We start from the raw sequence: 19,027 nt of genomic DNA, 5'->3' as shown, positions 1-19,027 counted from the left end.
TCTGCCCCACTCTGCAGGCGGGCTGGCCCAGCCTCCCCCCTGTCCTGGTGTGCCCAGGGAGCAGGGGTGCCTTCCTGGTGCTGGAGCCCCTGCAGCCCCCTTCTCCCTCCTCACAGCCACGTTAGAGATCAATTGTCCCCCACCTGGGTGACTTCTGCCCTGTCCTCAGAGCTGTGCAGCAAACTCTTTTTGGCTTCTAGAACCTCTGTGCTTTTGTGGTCTCTTCCAATGGCATCTTCTCAGTCTCCTCAGCAGGATCCATGTAGTAACTGCCCTTGGAAAGCCAGTCACAGCTCAGTTTTGGGCCTGGTTCCTGTGAATCTGTCTGCACCTTTGTGGGAGTCCATTTGTATATGTAGTAGATGCTTGTGTGTGCACACATGCATGTGTGTGTCAAGCCACATGTGTCTTCATCACTATCTACTTTATTTTCTGAGATGGGGCCTTGGTTAGAGCTCAAAATTGCCAGACTGACCAGCCAGCAAGCCCCACTGAGCCTCTCTAGTCATCTGGTGTGTGCTGTCAATATCTAGCTTCGTTTTTTTATACAGGGCTAGGGATTGAACTCGGGTCCTATTAACTAAGCTCTAAGGTGGGTTTAGAATAGGGCTGTCTTTGTAGCAAACAACAGCTCAACAATCTGAACCTTGCTTTAACCAAGCCTTCTCCTCTTGCTCCAGTTCTGAGTTTAGCTATTTCTCATTAATGATGACATCTGGAGCTATGTTCTCAAAGAATGTGCCGCTTGCACAGAGAACCAGAAGGCTAAGGTCTGACTGGGGACAATGACAGTAAACACAGAACAGCATTTCAAGGTGAGAAAGCTGCTAGAATTCTGCCAGGAGATTATGTGGAGAGACGGCTCACCTACTTTGCCAATATGGATGGATCCATCTAGTTGGCATCCAGCAGTCTCTAGGCATCCAATCCTGCAAGGAAACATTACTCAGGGGCCAAAAGAGTGTCAACCCCACCCTCTCCCTCACCTGTACCGACCTACCTGAATGGTCTGCCAAGACATTTCACCACAAGCAGCAGAATCATCTCAGCCACTTCCTGGCAAGTTTGCCTTCTTGGGGCTACAGCCATCTCGATCCCTCCATGTTCCAAACGTGGAGGTGACAAGTCTGGGGTCTCCATTCCCCATCAGCACTGTCACAAGCCCTGGAACCCCTGAAGATGTGATGTTAGCACTGAAAAGGAACTCGGGATAACCTAGTTCAGTGACCTCCCTCTGCAGATGGGGGACAGGCCTGGTGAGTCAGTGGAGAGGCAGTCTCACTGGGGAAATCAGGATGAGGACTATCTAATCCTGGTTGAAAACAGTACAGGGGTTGGAGCGATGGCTCAGCAGTTTCAGCAGTTAACAGTAGTAGCTGCTTTTGCAGAGGACCTGGGTTCAGTCCCTGACACCCACATGGCAGCTCACAATTGTCTGTAATTGTAGTTCCAGGGGATCCAATGCTGTCTTCTGGCCTCCATGGGCACCAGGCACACACATGGTGCACTTACATACATGAAGGCAAAACACTTATGCACATAAAAGTAAACAAAATACAGAAGAAAAATAAAATGGAGCTATGGGTTGTAAGACTCAGGTAGTAAATTTTTTTCTATCCAGGGAAGTGGCACATTGTGTGGAAGGGACAGTACAATCAGGGAGGACAGGCTATGTTTGCTAGTTCTTGTTGGAGATCCTTTGTGTGAAATCTGGACAATTGAGAACCCTAGGTGATGGAAAAAACTCATCCAAGACTGAGTGATCTCTAGGGGATCCTCAAATCTCAAGAACCACAAGGGCATAAGACCCCTCCAAACATGCAGACCTGTGATCAAGGGAGGGTTGCCTTCCTAGACTTGAGTACTATATGTATCAACTGGAACGCCCCAGGTAGCCACACCCACCTGGCCAATGGACGGGGCTCCTGGTTCCCTTCCATCATCAGCAGTGTAACACTGACAGTTTCAATTGATTGTGTACTATTTACTGGCGACAAGGTTTCATGTAGCTCATACTGGCCTCTACTTTTTGTTTGTTTAGTTTGGTTTTTGGAGACAGGGTTTCTCTGTATAGCCCTGGCTGTCCTGGAACTCACTCTGTAGACCAGGCTGGCCTCAAACTCACAGAGATCCGCCTGCCTTTGCCTCTTGAGTGCTGGGATTAAAGGAGTGTGTCGCCACCACCACATAGCTCTAGCCTCTCTTTCTGCAGCCAAGGTTGACCCTGAAATCTTTATCCCTCAACCTCTACCTACCAAGTGCTAGGATGGTAAGTAGAAGCCTCCATGCCTAGCTCTTCATTTGATGTCATTCTCAAGTTCATTTCCTACCAGCAAATATTTATTTAGCACCTCCTAGCAATTGTTTCAGAACAGACGAGGTCACTGGCCCAGTGTGAAGCCACTTTGGTTTGGGTGGGTGGGTTGTTCCATGCTTGCTGTCCCAGGTTAACCCTGACTCAATAGTTCAGTCCACTCCAGGCAATTGGGACATGGACCATCGCTTGTCCTTGCTCACTGCCAGCCTTAGCTTTCCTGATGCCATTTCTTTGCTTTTCAGTTTAACACCTTTTCAGTATCTAATTCCCCCCCTCACCCTTAACTTTTAATAGGTTTTTATTTCCAGTGTGCCTATTTTACAAAGCTCTCTGCTCTCCCCTCTCTTCCCCCTGAGCAGGTGTGTCCCAGCCCTTGAGTCCCATCAACCTCCTCCATCTTCCCTCATTCCACCCTCAGCGCTTCACCTTGGCTGCTCGACACCCTTCCTCTACTCAGGACTGGGAGGAGGAGGAGGACAGTATTTAAGGTAAAGCTCTGGAGGACAAAAGGTCAGGGGCAAGTCCCAGGTCTGCTTCTCCTGCTGGGCAATTCACATCTGGAAGCCACTTGCAGAGTAGGCAGTGTGCCACTCTTAGGGTGCTGTGAGGTGTCAGGAGGTCTTGCTGACAACTGCCCATGCCTTCTGACCAAGAAGTCCAAATGGAGTTCCCTCTGCAGCTCCCTCCTTCAAAGCTGGGGAAGCGATCTCGTTCTCTTGGCTCCTTCATCCTCTCGTCCTCTATCACTATACTAATCCCAAGAGGGATGGTAAGGTCTCCTAAGTGAGGCAGTGATTTCTTCTTGGTCTTCATGATGGCAGCAGCTGTCACCCCGACCCCAGACACCTTTTTGGACCAACACCCTTAAGGACAGGGGAGTGTCTCTGGCACCCAGAGAAGGAGCACAGAGGTGCCAGCCAGACTGTGAGCATGGCATTCTTGTGAAAGGACAAAATTGAGCCCAGTGTCACAGACTGTCCCTAAGTTAGGAGGGAAGGCCGACAGCAGCTGTATGGACCCCGGGTGAAAGGAGCCGGGCTGGATGCTCAGAGACACAGGTGCAACTGAGCAGCCAGAAATGACTGGATCCAAATGAAGAAAAGGTCGAGGGCCTGGGAAACACCGAAGGACCAGAAAGATGGATTTACAGACACAAGTGCTGTCAGCTAAGGAGGGCTGAGAAGGTCCAGTCTAGTCTTACTGATTCCGGTATTAGCCACAACTGCACACCAGGTTGTAGGTGGGCAAGATATGAGGGCCATCATGGGAAGAGTTGGGTGTGTGTTAAGCCCCTGTGGGCTATAGTTCCTGTCTGTGCAAATGGAACCACATAGTACTCACAAAAATGGCTCTTGAGTGTGGAAACAATTCGTTCATACTTGAACAATAAGTGAAAACAACAAACCCTTCTGCCACCCACTAAAAGCAGCCCTACAAAGAACTCTGTCTGTCTGTGAGCAGGCGGCCTCACAGAGCTGAAGCCTGTGGGCTGCAGAGGCCGGTCTCTCCTGGGCAGAGGGCCTGGGGTAAGGCTAACACCTGGCAGAGGGTTTTCAGAGATGCAGGTGTCCAACAGTAGAGTGGGGCTGAAGAAAGGCAGTTCTGTCACTGGTGATGGTGTCCACCATCTTTGAGGAAAGAAGATGGCAAAGGCAAGAGTAATGCCAGCCAGCCAGCCAGCCAGCCAGCCAGCCACTCAGTGTATGGTCTATCAGAGCTCAGGACTCAAGGGCCAGTGGGCCGCTGTCATTCTGCGGGCAGCGGGCAACTTGCCAAGGATGGGCTTGGCTTCAGAGAGGGAGTCTGCACTCCGCACAGCTGCCCGCTCACCGTGTGCCAGACAGGGCAACAGGAAGAGGATACTTCCAAACACGTGGGCTTGAGGGCACAGGGCAGGGAGAGGTGGATTTAATCAGGAATCCACTACCTCCGGCCTGACAGGGGCTTGCCTCATAGGCTCTCCTCTACAGAAAGGATGCCAAGCTGTGTGTTTTTTGAGGTTCTTCTCAAACGACTAGTCTGGAAAAGAATCTTTGTCACTTCAGAGTTGCCGAGAGGAGTCTTGGGAGGTGATTTCCTGCCTTCTAGGAAAGACAGGTCACCTAGTGCCTTTAGGAGTCTAGCACTGACTGACCGAGCCACCACCTAGTTACCCATAAAGCCACAGACCAACAGGTACCGTGCCAGGCCTTGTTAAGTGACCAAGCCTCTAGGACTAAGGGTCATGCAGGACCTCAATGATTCCGCTAAGGCGTGGGAACCAAGGAACCACTGAAATGTTTGTCTGTTTCTTCCCTCCCTGACCCTTCCACATCTGCCTTGGCTATACATGGATATTCTTGGCATTTCTGCATGCAAAAGTAAAACTCAAGTTGATTCCTCTAATGCAAAATCCTTTGATTAAATCCTTCACTGCCTTAACAACTTTTAGCCAGCATTTTTTTTAAAAACTAAAGTAACAAGAGTAAAGGTCACCAATGTCTCACAGGAGATGGTTCTGGAAATGGTAAAGACTTCTTCCTTAACTAATAAATAAATGGGGCAACAGGCCTCAAGGAACATGAAGAACAAGGTCACATGCCAAGTGGTGGGGAATCAAACCCAGGGCCCTTCAATCTTCTGTGTCTCCCTGCCTTCTTTTTGGAAGGCTGTCACCACTAGCATGGGACAGGAGAATGGCAGCATGGGCAAGGTGTCCAAGTATGTGCTCTCTACAACTGCCCAGGGCAAGTGAGAGGCCAGAACTACACAGAGATTTGTCTTTAGGAGGGTCTTGTTCAAGCAGATCCGACAAGGCACCTTCACTCATACCCCCGTACTGGCTGCTCTGAGGAGACAGAGCCTAGTCAGAGACATGGAGTGCCCTCCCACTGACAAGAGGCAGCGCCATGGAGACTGCCCTGAGGCTAATGGCCTCCACTTTAAGGAGAGGGAACTAAGGCTGGGGGTGGAGGGTCTGGACAGGTGCAAGTCACAAAAGGGAGCCTAAGGCCCAGGGCTCCTTGACTACTCCTTGCAGGGTTTTAGCCTTCTAGTCCACTCCTGGCCTAGTGTTTGAGTCTCTTTCCTGGATTCCCAAAAAGACAGGCTGATATGAATCCTCCAGCCATGTGGCTTTGCCTGACCCAGATGTACAATGCTGGCTTCAACACACTCCAGTCAACCAGTACTGGCTCGCTAACCTCACCATTGCCACTTGTCAGTCCTTTCTCCTCACTCCCAGTGAGCTACACATCTGCTTACTGTGACGGCTCCTCGCCAGCTGCAAACTGGAGCTCTCAGGACTGTTTGGGGGAATGCTAGCAGCAATTCAGCTTTAAAACCCTCTCTTAGTGCCCCCCAATTGTCAGTGTTCTAGGTTTAAACAGACTGACCTTTTCCCCCAGAAGCTTTTTTGGGTGTGTTTCTAAGGCAGCCAGATACTAGTGGTCCTTCATTTTACTTTGCTGTTCAGTCTCTATCTGTAGGCAAGATGCTGGATTAGATGGTAACAAGCAACATATTATGAATTACTTCACTGCTCAAATAGTCACACTTGATCTGCAAGTCTGAAAGCCAGTCCTCCTAGGTCTGCATCAGCTCCTTCCTGAGACCCTTAGAACCCCTGCCACAGTGCCTAGCCATGGATCTCTAGGATGACTTGACCAGTAAACTCTCCCCTTTTTCTTTAGTCTGGAGGACACTGTGACAGTGGAAACTGTCCACTGTGGTCCCAGGGTCTCACCATACACGAGACTCTGAGGAAAACTGGAGAAAGGGGCAGGTGTCCTGAGCATGGGCCATGCCCTCCAGGGATGCTAAAGAAACTCTACCATAGCTCAGCAACAGTATGTCTGACAGCTGAATGATGGATGGGCTGTAGACAAGCTCTCAGCACAGAGAAGGAAGAAAGAAAGTTCCCGCCACAGGTAGAGTCTGGGCACATGTGGCATACTGATCAAGGCACATGCAGGCAGCTCCCAAGTACTCTGTTGCCACCTCAGTCTAGCCACCTTCTTCGGCTGGGCTCCTGTCAGCCTAGGATTTGAGCAGAAAAGACTCCCAGATCACCAGGGCTGGGAGAACTGTATTTGTTCCAAAGACCACATTTTCCTGATCAGGACCTGACACCTTCTCAAAGAGTCCCAGTGGCAACAGAAGTGCAGTGTGAGGCCCTCAAAGGCCTGGTGGCCTTCTGCATAGGAAGTGTCTTCTTTTTGTTTTCCTGGAAGATAGTTCAGGAAGAGGGATAGCATCCTAGGTGATGTAGGGAACCCTGTGGGCAGATAGAACCCCCAGGTGGCAAGCACCCTGAGAAGGATGGGGTATCAGCACCCTACTGAAAGGACCACAGATCTCTTGGAGGGAAGCCTATATGTGACTCTCAAGCACATGATCTAAGACAGAAAGCTGCTTTCCAACGGAGAGCAAAATAAGCAATGATCTTGGCTTCATTTCCAATCCAGGTGCCTCCACAGGAGAGGGACACAAAAGCCTCTGTTTATTTGTTTTGTTTTTGGAACCTGCAGTTGTCTGTTTTGCTGTGTCCCCACTAGGCTAGAATCACGAGGTCCTGGAGTGTCAGGCCTGCTTGTCCTGACATCTCCAGCAAGCCTTGTACAGGGTCTCTGTGCTTGCTGAAAAACTGGCCTTTCCCTACGACCAGCTCCTCAGTTTGGTGAGCTCTGTAGAACCCCAAACAACTACACACAGTAAAGACCTCAAGAGGTAAGAGCAACACTGAAGCGGACAGACATCCCAAGAATGATCACTGCCCATTTCCAAAGAAAACCTCTAAAACAGACACATCTTTGGTCATTTTATTTTGTTTTGTATTAGATAGGGTCTCACTCTGTAGCCTAGGCTGGCAATCCTCCTGCCTCAGCTTCCTAAGTGCTAGGATTATAGGTGTGAACCACTACACCTGGCTCTTTGGAAAATTATAATCAAGAAGAGGAAAGCATGGGCCAGCAATATCAGGAATAAAAAAAAAAAAAAAAAAAAAGGGCAGAAGAGCAGAGGTAAATCGTTTTCCCACATGAAGGAGAAGTCTAGGTAGGTCACCATGAACTTCCCTAACATCACCAAAGCATCCTCAAACGTTATCTTAGCAGCCCTCACAACTGTTCCCACTTCTCAGGCCGTGCTCCTAGTCTGCTTTTTGAGAGGGAGGAGACTTGGAGGTAATGCCCAGCACAGGGTTGTGACATGCTGCCACAACTGAGTGTCCCAGGTCACAGCCACAGTTAACACATGCATGTCCACAGCAGAAGACTGTATCCCCTCATGCTTCTAGCTGTCACATAAGATATGCTGGGTGGATGGCAAGCCTTATTTATTTTTTCCAGTTGAAATGCCATGAGAGGTTTCACTGATTTTTACTTCAAAAGCAGCACCTTAAAAATCCTTGATTAGAGCCCCAGCTATCCTAAGTTGTTTATCAAGGGATCCATTACTAAAGTCTTCTATGGAGCAAACAGTTTCAGGCGGGAAGCCATGGGAGCTGAAAAGTGCAAATGTCTCATCTCTGAAAACTTTCAGACTCCCTCCTGTTCACCGCCTGGATTGCCCCCTGCCCCTCCCCCAACACCACCATCTGCTCTCCAGAGAACAGATCAAATTCTCTAGCTAAGGTACTCTGGCGCCAAGGACTCAGCCCAGTATTTTACCCTGCCCCCAACCAACTCAGAAATCCAACACCATGACCCAAATGGACTGCAGCCACATAAAATCACGAAGTAAAGTTTATAAAGCTTTATTAAACATTTCAAACAGCTGTAGAACGAACACACCAGGAAAAAAAAGCTTTACAACAGCAGTCCAAGTGTTTCCCAAGTGTGGCCTTGGAGTCCCAATCCCCAGATGCTTGCTTCCAGTTCTGTGCCTGGCCCATCACCCTCACTCATACACAAGAGGACATTTCCAACTAGAAGAACAACCATGCTGATCCCCAGTGGGCAGGGGCCAGGAGAAAGTCTTGTTACTGAAGCACAGAGAAAACAGAACAAGTACCAAGTCACCAAGTCTTCCTGTGTATTCTTCATGGTGTACAGTCTATGTGAACAAGCGAAGGGGCTCCTGGCGGGAAGGTGATGGCCACTGCTCCCTGGGTCTTGTCTGAACCACCTTGGAGTCCACTCTGCTGGTCACTCTGCAATCCCCATGCCAAATAAAAACTGCAGTGGACCTACTACAGCTAGCTACTACTACTAAACCTCAAAATCAGAACACATTCAGTAAAGCTTCTTCAAAAGGAATATACACATGTATTTGTACGTGTACACAAGCACACACGCGCACACACACAAACACACATTCTCACACGAATGCGTGCACACATACACAGAGCACATCAAAAACTACCCAAACACCTATCAAGGGAATCATGGCTGCTATGAAACACATAATACTTTCCCGTTCACTCAGCTGGGGACCACTGGGTCTACAAGAACACTGCACACCTCTCTCCTGAAAAGCATGCACTGGAGCCCAGAGGCGGCCCCTTAGGATGGCTGAGAGAGGCAGGAGGAAGAGCAAAGGGAGAGAGGCTGAGCTGGAAAGCCAGAGCCCAGACACCCAAGTCAAAGAACAATGTCTCTCCATTGCTTCTCTCTTAAAAACAAGGCAGAGAAAATACTGGAGGTTTGTGGACAACAAGCAGTTGAGACATGATTTCGTCTCACCTGCTCGACAGGGAAAGAGGATGAAAAAGCGAGGCTCTTGGGCGTCAGCAATCTCTTCAAATTTGAGATAAGTGCAAAAACAAGCCCTGTCTTGGACAGGTGCTCCCCCAAAAGGAAAGGGGTGGGAGAGAACCAAGGGGGAACCAGGAAAAGGGGCTGAGGAGGGGAGAAGGAAGATCCTGATGAGGAAGATCCTGATGAGGAAGATCCTGATGAGGAAGGCTCATGGAGGTGACAATGAGACTAGCATTGTCTCTGCCCAGGTCATACCAAGGGTGATTGACCAGGATGGGTGTAGGCTCCCCACAACGATGAGCAAGGGGGTGGGCCAGTCCATCATCCGGGCCCCAGATGGTGACAGAACACACAACCATAAGACCACCCACGACTATAAGACGCTACAACAGAAGCACCAGTCAGTGCCATTATTCACATTGTAAGGATAAAACATCACAGGCCAAAAGGCTTCATCAGGAATGTGGCACCCGCAGGCTCGCGGGATTTGAAACTCCAATGCTTTATGACCTATGTCAGTACCTCCCCTCCCATCTTCTGCTTCCTCGGAAAGCTATGTGGGCAGCTGTTAGGTGCCCACAACACCGGGATCATGGGCGGATTCTGGAAGTGGAGAGTCGGAGCAGTGGTACAGGAAACAATTCCCCCAGCAGCTGTAGCAGATAAGGAAGAGGGCTGCCAGGAAAACCAAAGCACATATTGTGCAAGGTTTCCGTTCCAGAAGGAAGCTGAGCAGGTAGAAGCCCATGAACATGGAGTGGCTGAACCACAGAGCGGGGTTGAGGGGCTTGGGGATGAGGAGGACGGGCAGCAGCCACTGGAGGCAATACATGATCTCTGCCGGGCAGGGCCTTCGCCAAGGCTGCCAGGCACCGCTGCAGGAACCGACCTAATGGGAGCCAGCAGGCACAGGTGGCTGCCCTCCGTTTTCTTCGACTCTCTCTCCAGGAGCTGAGCCGCTGTGCTCTCTGGCTGTCAGCCTGGGATCACCAAAGCAGCAAGGATCCTGAAGAGAAAAGTCAACACAACAAACAAAGAACAGACAGACAGACAGACAAAAAACAAAAACAAACAAAAACAAACAAACAAAAAAACAGGAACAAAATGTATACTTATTTGGGAAAATGGATCATGGTTAACAACAGCAAATGTGAATGCCCTTTCCTCCCCACCCACCCATGAATGTCTACTCCTATCCAAATTATTAGTTTAAGATAGCCTCCTGGGGTGTGTCTTCCCTGGGCTTCTACTGGAGGCTCCCAGGAGGGCACGGTCCCCACAGTGGACTGGCTTTGCCTGGGCCCTGCCCAGCAGAGATCATGTATCGCCTCCTGGGGCTGCGGCCCGTCCTCAAAGGTCCCAGACCTCACAATACCGCCCTGTGGTTGCCACAGGACACCATGGACTGGGTGTTGTGCCCCCATGTGGTAAGAAATGGTTCTGTATCCAGTCTCAACATCGGCAGCTCCAGAGAGAATGTGAAGTTACAGCAGTTATCTGTGAACTGCTAACCTGGAGATGCTAGTCAGTAGATCCTCAGATCCTGGCAAGATATGGGAAGACACTATAAAGTGGCGCCAAATATTTTAAGATGGCAGCCTGGGCCATGCTTGCTTTTTTCAAATAGCCCAGTATCATTCATCCCAAACCAGCCAACTTCTTTGAAAGTCAATGTTAAAAAAACCAAACCAAACAAAACAAAAACCCAAAAAACAAAAACACAGCACTTGGAACACTAAACCTTCATCTGTTACCAACACTGAACAAAACCAGGTCTCTATAAGTTTTTAATCAAAATTGATATCCTGTCCACATAGGGGCAAATACATTTGGCCTCTGTGCCAAGTAGCTTGGCAGCAATTTGGTCTTTCCACCCGAGCCGCGCTCCGCTAGAGATTTGTAAGATCACACTAAGCGAGGGACACTCACTTTACTTTGAAACTAGGCGACAGTAGCCATATTAAGACATAACCCTTGGCGGCTACAGTAAAATCCTGTTCTGTGCTCCAGCCGCGAAGCAAACTGGTACAAAGAACCACCGTGGCTCAGGCAGACCTACTAGAGATTGGGGGAGGGGAGCCCAAGACAGAGATTGCTATCAAAACTAGCCCCAAAAACATCTGAACCACTTCTTCAGAAATCTTGCTCCTTTGGCGCACACAAAGGGCATCAATCCTTCTCTACATCCTTCCCAGAGTAGATAGAATCGCGTTAGCTACTAAGAGCAGAGCGCTGTTCCAGCTCGGGACTGTAGCCACCACCGCCTGCTAGGCAGAGCGGGGAAGCAACAGCGAGGAAAGTGGTACAAGATCAAGGACTCTCACAAAACAGTTGGCATGAGTTTAAAATTCACTGAATATTAGGAGTACTGAGAAAAGGGTATACTTTTTGCCGAGATAGATAGCCTTCCGCAACTTCGGTTTCCCAACCGTATAGGAGGTATATTTTGGCGCGGCACTGGTTACGCGGCTCGAATTTGCAGACCTGGCTGTGCCATACCAAAAGGCTTGCACCCCTACCCTCACTCTATACTCTAGAGCCATGACTCCCCTCCATTTTACACCGAATTTCAAAAGCGGGCAGAGCAGAATCTTCTGGAAGGGTGTTACGAGCGGACTCAGGAGGTGGGGGTCGGTGTGGAAAGAACAGACGGATTTTTTTTCCCTCTCCTGGCGAATGAGGAGCGCCCCCCGCCACCCCTCCTCAACAGCCCCCCCCAAATGCGCATGCGCACTTAGATGGCAGGAGGGTACTTAAGGCACGGCCACCGGGGCTGCGGCAGTGCGCCCAACAGCGGACTCCGAGACCCTCAGACCTCGGCGAACCCTCGCTCGACTCGACCACCCACTCTCGGAACCATGGCCGCAGTGGCAGCAGCTTCGGCAGAACTGCTCATCATTGGCTGGTACATCTTCCGCGTGCTGCTGCAGGTGAGTATATGCCCGGGCTTTGGGTGGGAGAGGGCCCCTGAAGCGCGCCCCGGACCCCTAACCCGTCGCGATCGCCGCCTTCCCAACCCATCCTATCCCAATTGCCGCGATTCCTGCCTACCAAAGTGCCGCGGTGGTACTATTTGTCCCTGCCCGTTCCCGTGCCCACATCCTCGCACAGACCCTGTCCCCAGTGCGCCCGCGCCCGGCCGGGAACAAAGACTCAGGGGTGCGGCGGTCGCCCGCTGCGGACGATCCCGACCTACGCGGTAAGAAACACCCGCTACACTCGACCCCAGGAGGGAGGCGGGGCACTTGCGTGCTGTGAGACTTTACAGCTCGCCCACAGAAAATTTTTGCCTTAAAAAATTGCGCATTGCGGGAAATTTTCTTCAAAAAAAAAAAACACTATATACACATACACTTATTGGGTGGGATGAAAAATAAGTCAGAAAATGCCACTTTTCAGGAAAAAAAAAAAAAACACCCAACAAAAAGAATCTCAATAAATCAGGAAAAAGGGTATAAAGGGGAGGAAATAGACAAAACGTGCATTGAAGGAAAAATAAACCAGACAAAGGCACTTGGTAGGAAAAAATTTCATTTAGATAAAGAGCATTGGGAGAGAGACAAAGAGACAGATAAAAAGAACTGGATACACACATTGAATAAAACAATTAGAGGAAAATGTCCTTCGCAGGAAAAAATAGAAAGGAAAAGAGCTTCCAAAAAAAAAGGCAAATCATTTTATGGAAAAAGAGCGCGCGCAAAAGTGCGTTTCTTAAAGCCAAATTGGAAGAAGGCACTTTGTGCATAAAACCATCTACCCCGAGAGCTCCCTTTGCAGGAAGAGTTGCCTGCTAAAGGAATCCTTTGCCAAAGGAATCGCATATTTCCTTCAAGGTGTTCCTGGAATGCTGCATTTACTGGGTAGGATTCGCTTTTCGAAATCCTCCAGGGACACAGCCCATTGCGAGAAGTGAGGTATACCTAAGTTGTGGGTCCAATCAGCTTGCAGCCATGCAGCTCTCAGCACAGTTGGAAAAGCTCCAGCTGCCCTGACTCGTGGACAAGCTGGGCCACGCCCGTCACTCCAGGCTACACTGGACAGACGGGCGGGGCCGGGGGCGGGGCTGGGCGGGCACACAGCAGGATCAGCAAGAAGCAGCAGCAGCAGCACTACACTGAGTCACAGGTTCTTTTCTAAGGGTGGGTCCTGGATCTCTCACCACAGGTGTTCAGGTACTCCCTGCAGAAGCTGGCGCACACGGTGTCCCGGACCGGGCGGCAGGTGATGGGGGAGCGCAGGCGAGCCCCCAACTGAGGCCCCAAATCCCAGCCCTGGGCGGCCGTGTCATCAGGTGCTCCTGTGCTTCTCGACCCGCACGGGAGCCAGTGCCGCGCAGGAATGGGGGGTCTCCTGTGCTCCCTCGTCAAAGGAGCACCTGCCAAGGTCAGTGAGGGGCCGGTAGGCCCCCGGAGAAGCAGCACCGACAATGATGAAAATATCAGTTCCCTTCCCAGCCCCTTTGCCCGTCCCACCACTGGCGGGTGGGAGAGGCGGGGGAAGAGGGGAGCAAACCCTCGAGATCTGGGCGTAGGCACCACATTCTGATCTGGACTAAGTCGGAACAGCACCATCTCAGCCACAGAAGAGATCTGAACACAGAGACCCAACACCCCACCAACCAGCAGAATGGACATTCTGACATCACCAGCTGAAGCCCTGGATCTCAGTGCAGAAGAGAAAACATCAACTGCGTGCCCATGGCGGGACTGGAGGGCGTGGATGAGGAAGAGAGTTCAGAAATTCAGTGGGCCCTCTCGCTGTCCCTTGCCTATGGCACGCACATTTCTGCCTTGCTCCCTCATTCCCCTTCCTTCCAAACACCTCCCCAAAATGTGTCACTTGTTTCGGACCCATTTAAACAGTAACTGAATCCCACCTTCACCAAAATGCCTTCTCCGACCCCCGGGCCTTCACTGATCTTGCTATCCCTGATCTCACGCAGCAGTTGTGATTAATATTGTGGTAGTCGCTAATTGTACTGGTTTAAGTGTGCATTAGTTGTGTCTCCCCAGCTAGACTGTAAGCTCCTGGAGATCAGGGACCACCCTCCCCAAAAAATAAAAAATGGACTTCTCCTGTCTTGTAAAGTCCTAGGACTGTGCAGGGCAGTGGGGGTGCACCAAAAAGTTCCTTTGTGGCTTCTTTTGCGACATCGTCACAGGTCTCTAAAGCTGGGCAATGTACCCATTGGGGAGGGGCACACCACTTGGGAAAGGGGGAAGGAGACAAGAAGACAAGAACGAACGAAGACTCACGCATACCTGCCTCATTTCAATACTGTCCTGAGATAAAGGACTATTTCTCATCCCCAATCAAAAGTGTTATTCATTTGTCCCAGAATAAGGGACATTTCCCCTTCCACAGGATGATGGGTGCATTTATTTGGTGGTCCTGAGATAAGGCACCATGGCAGGTTATCAATTTGGGAAAGATGAGAAAGTAAATGGGAATGGCCCTTTAAATAGGATCCTGAGGACCGTGAGGGCTGATTTGAGAATATAAAGCTATACCCTAGAACTCGGGGGGGGGGGGGGGACTCAAGAAATGATTGCTGGGCAGGAAGAGGGGGGCTTGGACAAAGATGTGGCTTGGCAACTCCTCCACCCAGCTCTATGCTCCAGGCCCTAGGATCACCCCAGGTCATCTTGCCTGGCTTTTCCAACCCTCCAGCTGGACTCCCCTACCACCACCCCCCATAATTTTCTCGGTACATCTTTAAGATCTGGTCACTAGCCTGCACTTTCCCCTCCCATTGATTGCACCAGGGAGGGTGGGCTGGCCAGTTAGTTTTCCTCCTTGGTTAGCCATGGCTCTTCCAAGTGTCAGCCGATTGCCTCACTCAACAGCCCTGCCACCTGTTAAGCTGCAGCTTGATTTTATTCATCCCTGTCACTGCACACCTGTTCCTATGCCAATACTAAGGGAATGAGTTGGAAGGCCATCAACCTCTCCTGCTATTTCCTTAAATCCCTTAGTCACGGTTATCACATCACAAATACTCAGGCACACAAAGCACCTTGACCCCCTTGAACCTTGATCATGTCTCTATCCCCTGAGAAAGCCTGATGTTTAAGCCAATCACTGGCACTTCTGAAGATACTTGTAATTTCATTCAGCACAGGGAATGATGGGGGCAAGTAGCGCAGAACTTGGTGTGGCCTTGGCTTTACCATCAAATCAGCTTAGGCTACCCAGCCAGGTTGCTTTTTGTTCCCTACCAAGATCCAGATGAACCCATAGACATCAGAGGCAGTCGGAATTCCACAGGATTTGATGTGGCTTGCATTTCATCTTCCTCGGCAGGGTGAATACAACTACTATCAAGGCTTGAAGTTAGGTCAAGTCCTTTGCCTCAGGGCTACTCATCTGCAGTCAGAGCCTACCTCCTTAGTGATTGGAAATTTTTGTGGTTTGCCATACTAAACCCATTGAGCCATGAGTACACATATTAACACAGGTTCCCAATGAAGGCTGACTCTCCCCTTGGAGACTTGGAGGAAGCAGGGGGTTGGGGGGAGAGGGAGGGACACTGTCACTCTACTGCTCCATATGTTCTAATCTCAGCCCAAGTTGGATGCCAGCAGAGTTCACAAAGGCAGGCAAAGCAGGGAGAAAGAAGTCTCGCTGCTCTGGATTTAGCACATTTTGTTCCCTCATCCCCAAGCCAGGAGGTAATCCCAGGGCTTTCCAGATGATCTTGGCAAAACGTTTTTCTTCCATCTACCTTCCAGCAGTGCTGAGTGTGGTATAGTTAGGTGGACTTCCAGGCAAGGGCTGCTCTGGTGGCTTTTAGAATGTGAAATGTACATTATCCACTTTTTCCTCCCACCCATAACCTGCTGTCCTGACAGCAAACTAAACCCACCAGAGAAGACAGAAGGAAAGTGTTCATGCCCCATCCTTGTGTGATTATCTGCAAGCCTGAAGCAAATATACCTTATTTATAAAATGTTTCCACAAGCTACATACTATTAAAACATTTTATTCTCACATAAAACGGAATGTATTCTTTTATTGCAAAGCCCTTAGCACACAGAGCTAGACATCCCTTTTTCCTAAGAGGTTGCCACCTCCAAGCAGGGGCAAAGGCAGAGCAGATGAGTTGTGAGGGAAGTAGAATAGCTTTATGGGAATCTAGCAACACATGAAGGTTCCAGGGACTAATAACAAAGAAGGTTATTTCTTACACTGACCATTCAAGTTCAGTTGGGTGGAGGTCACTAAGTATCTAAACTTTTAGAGATGTGGGTTCTAGGTGACTGTTACCTCTATCTGTATGGTAACTGAGTTGTGATTGAAAGAAGGGGCAGAAAAGGGATTAAGCTTTTTGGCTTGGGTTATGGGACCAGCCAAAGATAGCCTAATTACACCAAGGCTTTGAGGGAAGCAGGGTTGCTGTTGGCCACTTCCTAGATATCTACTTTCAAATTTGGGTCTCTTCAAGGAGCCAACATTCCAAAGGGAGAGTCTCAGCTGGCGGTTAATCTCCCCCAGGAGACTTAAATGTGTACACATACATACTAGTCTATCAAAGTCTCTTACTCCAGGTGACCACTGACTTCTTCCACATGCCAAAAAGACACGTTTGCCACAATCTTCTCTGGAAATGATCCTGTTCCCCTGACACAGAGCTCATACCATGGCAGGATCCAGATTCCTGACCATTCCCAGGGCAGAGCCGGACAGAGAGGAAGGCAATAAATATATGGCTCTTGGTAAATCAGACAGTGACAAGCTTGCAATGGAATGTGTGTGTTTCAAAGATAAAGAACAAGAACAGAGGGCAGCCTAACTCTGATTCCCCTTAGGAACAACAGATAAGAAGTTAAACTGTTTTGGCAGCAATTTGAAGATGCCCATTTTCAGATACAGAACTGATCTAGTCCCTGGAAACTGACCAAGGTTCCAGAAACCCAATCTTTGAACAGGAATTCTTGACATTAATGAATCGTGACTTAAAAGAAACAAGTAAGCTTGCTCTAACACTCGACATGAGCACATAAAATGGAACTTTTTTGGGTCCTGGCTTTCGTGTTGATGTCCAGAAGGCTGACAGGATGGTTGGACCATGTCAGGCAGGGCAGAGAAGCTGTCCCCAATACATCAGTTCCCTGAAAGGGATAAAAGAGGATCCGAACATATAAACAGAAAGAACCTGTAAACCCGAACAGGTCCCAATTTCCCAACTAAAAAGGGACATGAGACCTAGAAGGAAACTAAAGGTGGTTTGGAAGGAGGAAGGAAAAACATCAATTGTCCCCATCCCCCATTCTTCCTTTCCAGACCAAGGCGAGTGTGACAGGCATTCCATTCTTTCTGCTGCCCTTGGGGGCCACTCCCCACACACCGGAGGAGAGGGAACCGGTGTCCAGAATCGATGAAAAGTTGGTGGGAGAATGACCCGGGACCCGAAGCAGATGGTCGCCCTATTACTCCAGACACCAAAGAGAGGGTTCGGGGCCTGGTTCTCCCTTCTCCCCATACTTCTTCGGATGGAGAGAGGGAGGGTGAGGGGAAAAAAAAAGAAAGAAAAAACAGAGACTGAAGTGGCGAGGGAAAAAGTGGCCGGCCCCTCAGACGCTGAGCCCCTTGCCAAGGGCCCGTGCAGAGGAGGTGGTGGTCGCACCCCGCTCTCCCAGCCCCATCCCGGGAGCTCGCTGACCTTGGAGGCCAGAGTGACTGCCAGGAGTCCCGGAACCCCCCATCGGGACGGGAAGGGGACCCCCCGCCCTCCAGACCCAGCTTGGGCGAAGCGGGGCGGTCGCCTGACGCCAGACAGGGTGCGCCCGCCCCCGGCCGCGCGGAAGGAAAGCCCCGGCGAGAGGCCAAGCGGCGCCTAAGGTGACCCTGGAGGCCAACATGGCGCCGCGGCCGCGCCGAGGACCTCTCACCCCGCCCAGGCGGGCGACGCCACGATACCTGCGAGCCCCTCCATGGTGCTGCCGCCACTGTCGCCGTCGCTGCCGCAGCCTCCCTCCACCTTAGCTCGCCACCGACGCCGCAGAAGCTGGGGAGACGCCCCCTTCGTCTTCTAGTCGAGCGGTCCAAGGACCCCGTCCGGAATCGGGCTGTCCGCCGCAGGCGCCTGACACACAGGCCCAAAGTGGGGCTACTCTAGGGCACTCTTCTCCTAGTATCCGCTACAAAAGATAGTTTATAAACTTTATATGGACTTGAATAAAATTGCGGGGCGCTGAGGTCTTCAAGCCCGAGGAATTTTTAGTCAGGCGCAGCTTGGGCAGCTCCGAACCTCTGGTCTGTGGTCCCCCTTATGCATATGCAAGCAGATTGTGATCCTTACTCTTTAAGAGTCGGGCGGGCCCGTGTCGTTTAGTTGTGCTGATTCCCAAGTTCTTGTACCTTGTTGTTTGTGCACTCCGGGAAGACTTCCCGTGGCTCAGATTTGGCCCTTTCAACCCTGGGCAAAGACCCAGGCTCAGAATGTGGTTCCTCCTGGGTGATGAAATGGCTTGCCCCGGGCTTGTTAAAGTTTAGATGAGTCAGTGTGTTCACTTACTAGCTAATTAGGCACGTTCCTGGGCGCATACTATGCGCAGGCGCAATGCTAGGGGCTAAGTAGGTAGACTTAGGCTCCTGACCCCAATTTTCTCAATCAAGAGGTGAGAGTGAATGTTGGAGGACAGGAGGTACTGTGACCCAGTAATCACTATATCTTAATACTTTTAAGCATATCAGTACGTAATTAGGCATCGTGGAAAGCACCGTGGGGCAAAGTAAAGAGAGTTATGAGAAATTAATGGAATCCTGGTGTCTGCAGAGGAGTGAGAAGGGTTCTTGGGTAGATTGAGTTTGTGCATTGTGTGAGTGAAGGGGTCTTGTTCCAGAAGGTGAACAAGGACTATGACAGGTACCTTGGTTGTAAGTTTGGGTTTTTGTCTTGAGAGACATGGGAAGCTATTTTCTTCGGGGGAATGAAAAGGAATTTGGGTCTCTCCAAGGCCACTGGCTTTCAAGATTAGATGTGGAGGCTCGACTCGGTATGAGAGACCAGCTAAGCAACCTGAACAGCTCT

The 19,027-nt window shown here is 50.2% G+C and overlaps 2 protein-coding genes across 5 annotated transcripts; one reads left to right on the top strand and one right to left on the bottom strand.

Annotated features, from left to right (window-relative positions):
• Window positions 1-8,595: 8,595 nt before the first annotated feature.
• Window positions 8,596-18,041, bottom strand: LOC118582081 (BLCAP apoptosis inducing factor). Its single transcript, XM_036184590.1, has 2 exons — window positions 17,914-18,041; window positions 8,596-10,000 (listed from the first exon to the last, which is right to left on the bottom strand). The coding sequence occupies exon 2, from the start codon at window positions 9,824-9,826 to the stop codon at window positions 9,563-9,565; it is 264 nt and encodes an 87-aa protein (XP_036040483.1). The 5' UTR covers window positions 9,827-10,000; window positions 17,914-18,041; the 3' UTR covers window positions 8,596-9,562.
• Window positions 11,738-14,121, top strand: Nnat (neuronatin). Of its 4 annotated transcripts, none has more exons than XM_036184589.1 (3): window positions 11,738-11,924; window positions 12,106-12,193; window positions 13,159-14,121. In XM_036184589.1, exons 1-3 carry the CDS (start codon window positions 11,853-11,855, stop codon window positions 13,383-13,385), a joined length of 387 nt encoding a protein of 128 aa, XP_036040482.1. In that variant the 5' UTR covers window positions 11,738-11,852; the 3' UTR covers window positions 13,386-14,121. The 4 variants fall into 4 exon arrangements, with proteins under 4 accessions (XP_036040482.1, XP_036040480.1, XP_036040481.1 ...); XM_036184587.1 differs by lacking the exon at window positions 12,106-12,193 and adding an exon at window positions 12,828-12,908 and having other exon boundaries at window positions 11,740-11,924; XM_036184586.1 differs by lacking the exon at window positions 12,106-12,193 and adding an exon at window positions 12,828-12,903 and having other exon boundaries at window positions 11,741-11,924.
• Window positions 18,042-19,027: the final 986 nt, after the last annotated feature.

This window comes from Onychomys torridus, chromosome 4 (genome assembly GCF_903995425.1).
Source record: "Onychomys torridus chromosome 4, mOncTor1.1, whole genome shotgun sequence".
NCBI classification, from domain to species: Eukaryota; Metazoa; Chordata; class Mammalia; order Rodentia; family Cricetidae; genus Onychomys; species Onychomys torridus.
The sequence above is the reverse complement of the archived record's forward strand: the minus strand, read 5'-3'. Positions and strand labels throughout refer to the sequence as shown.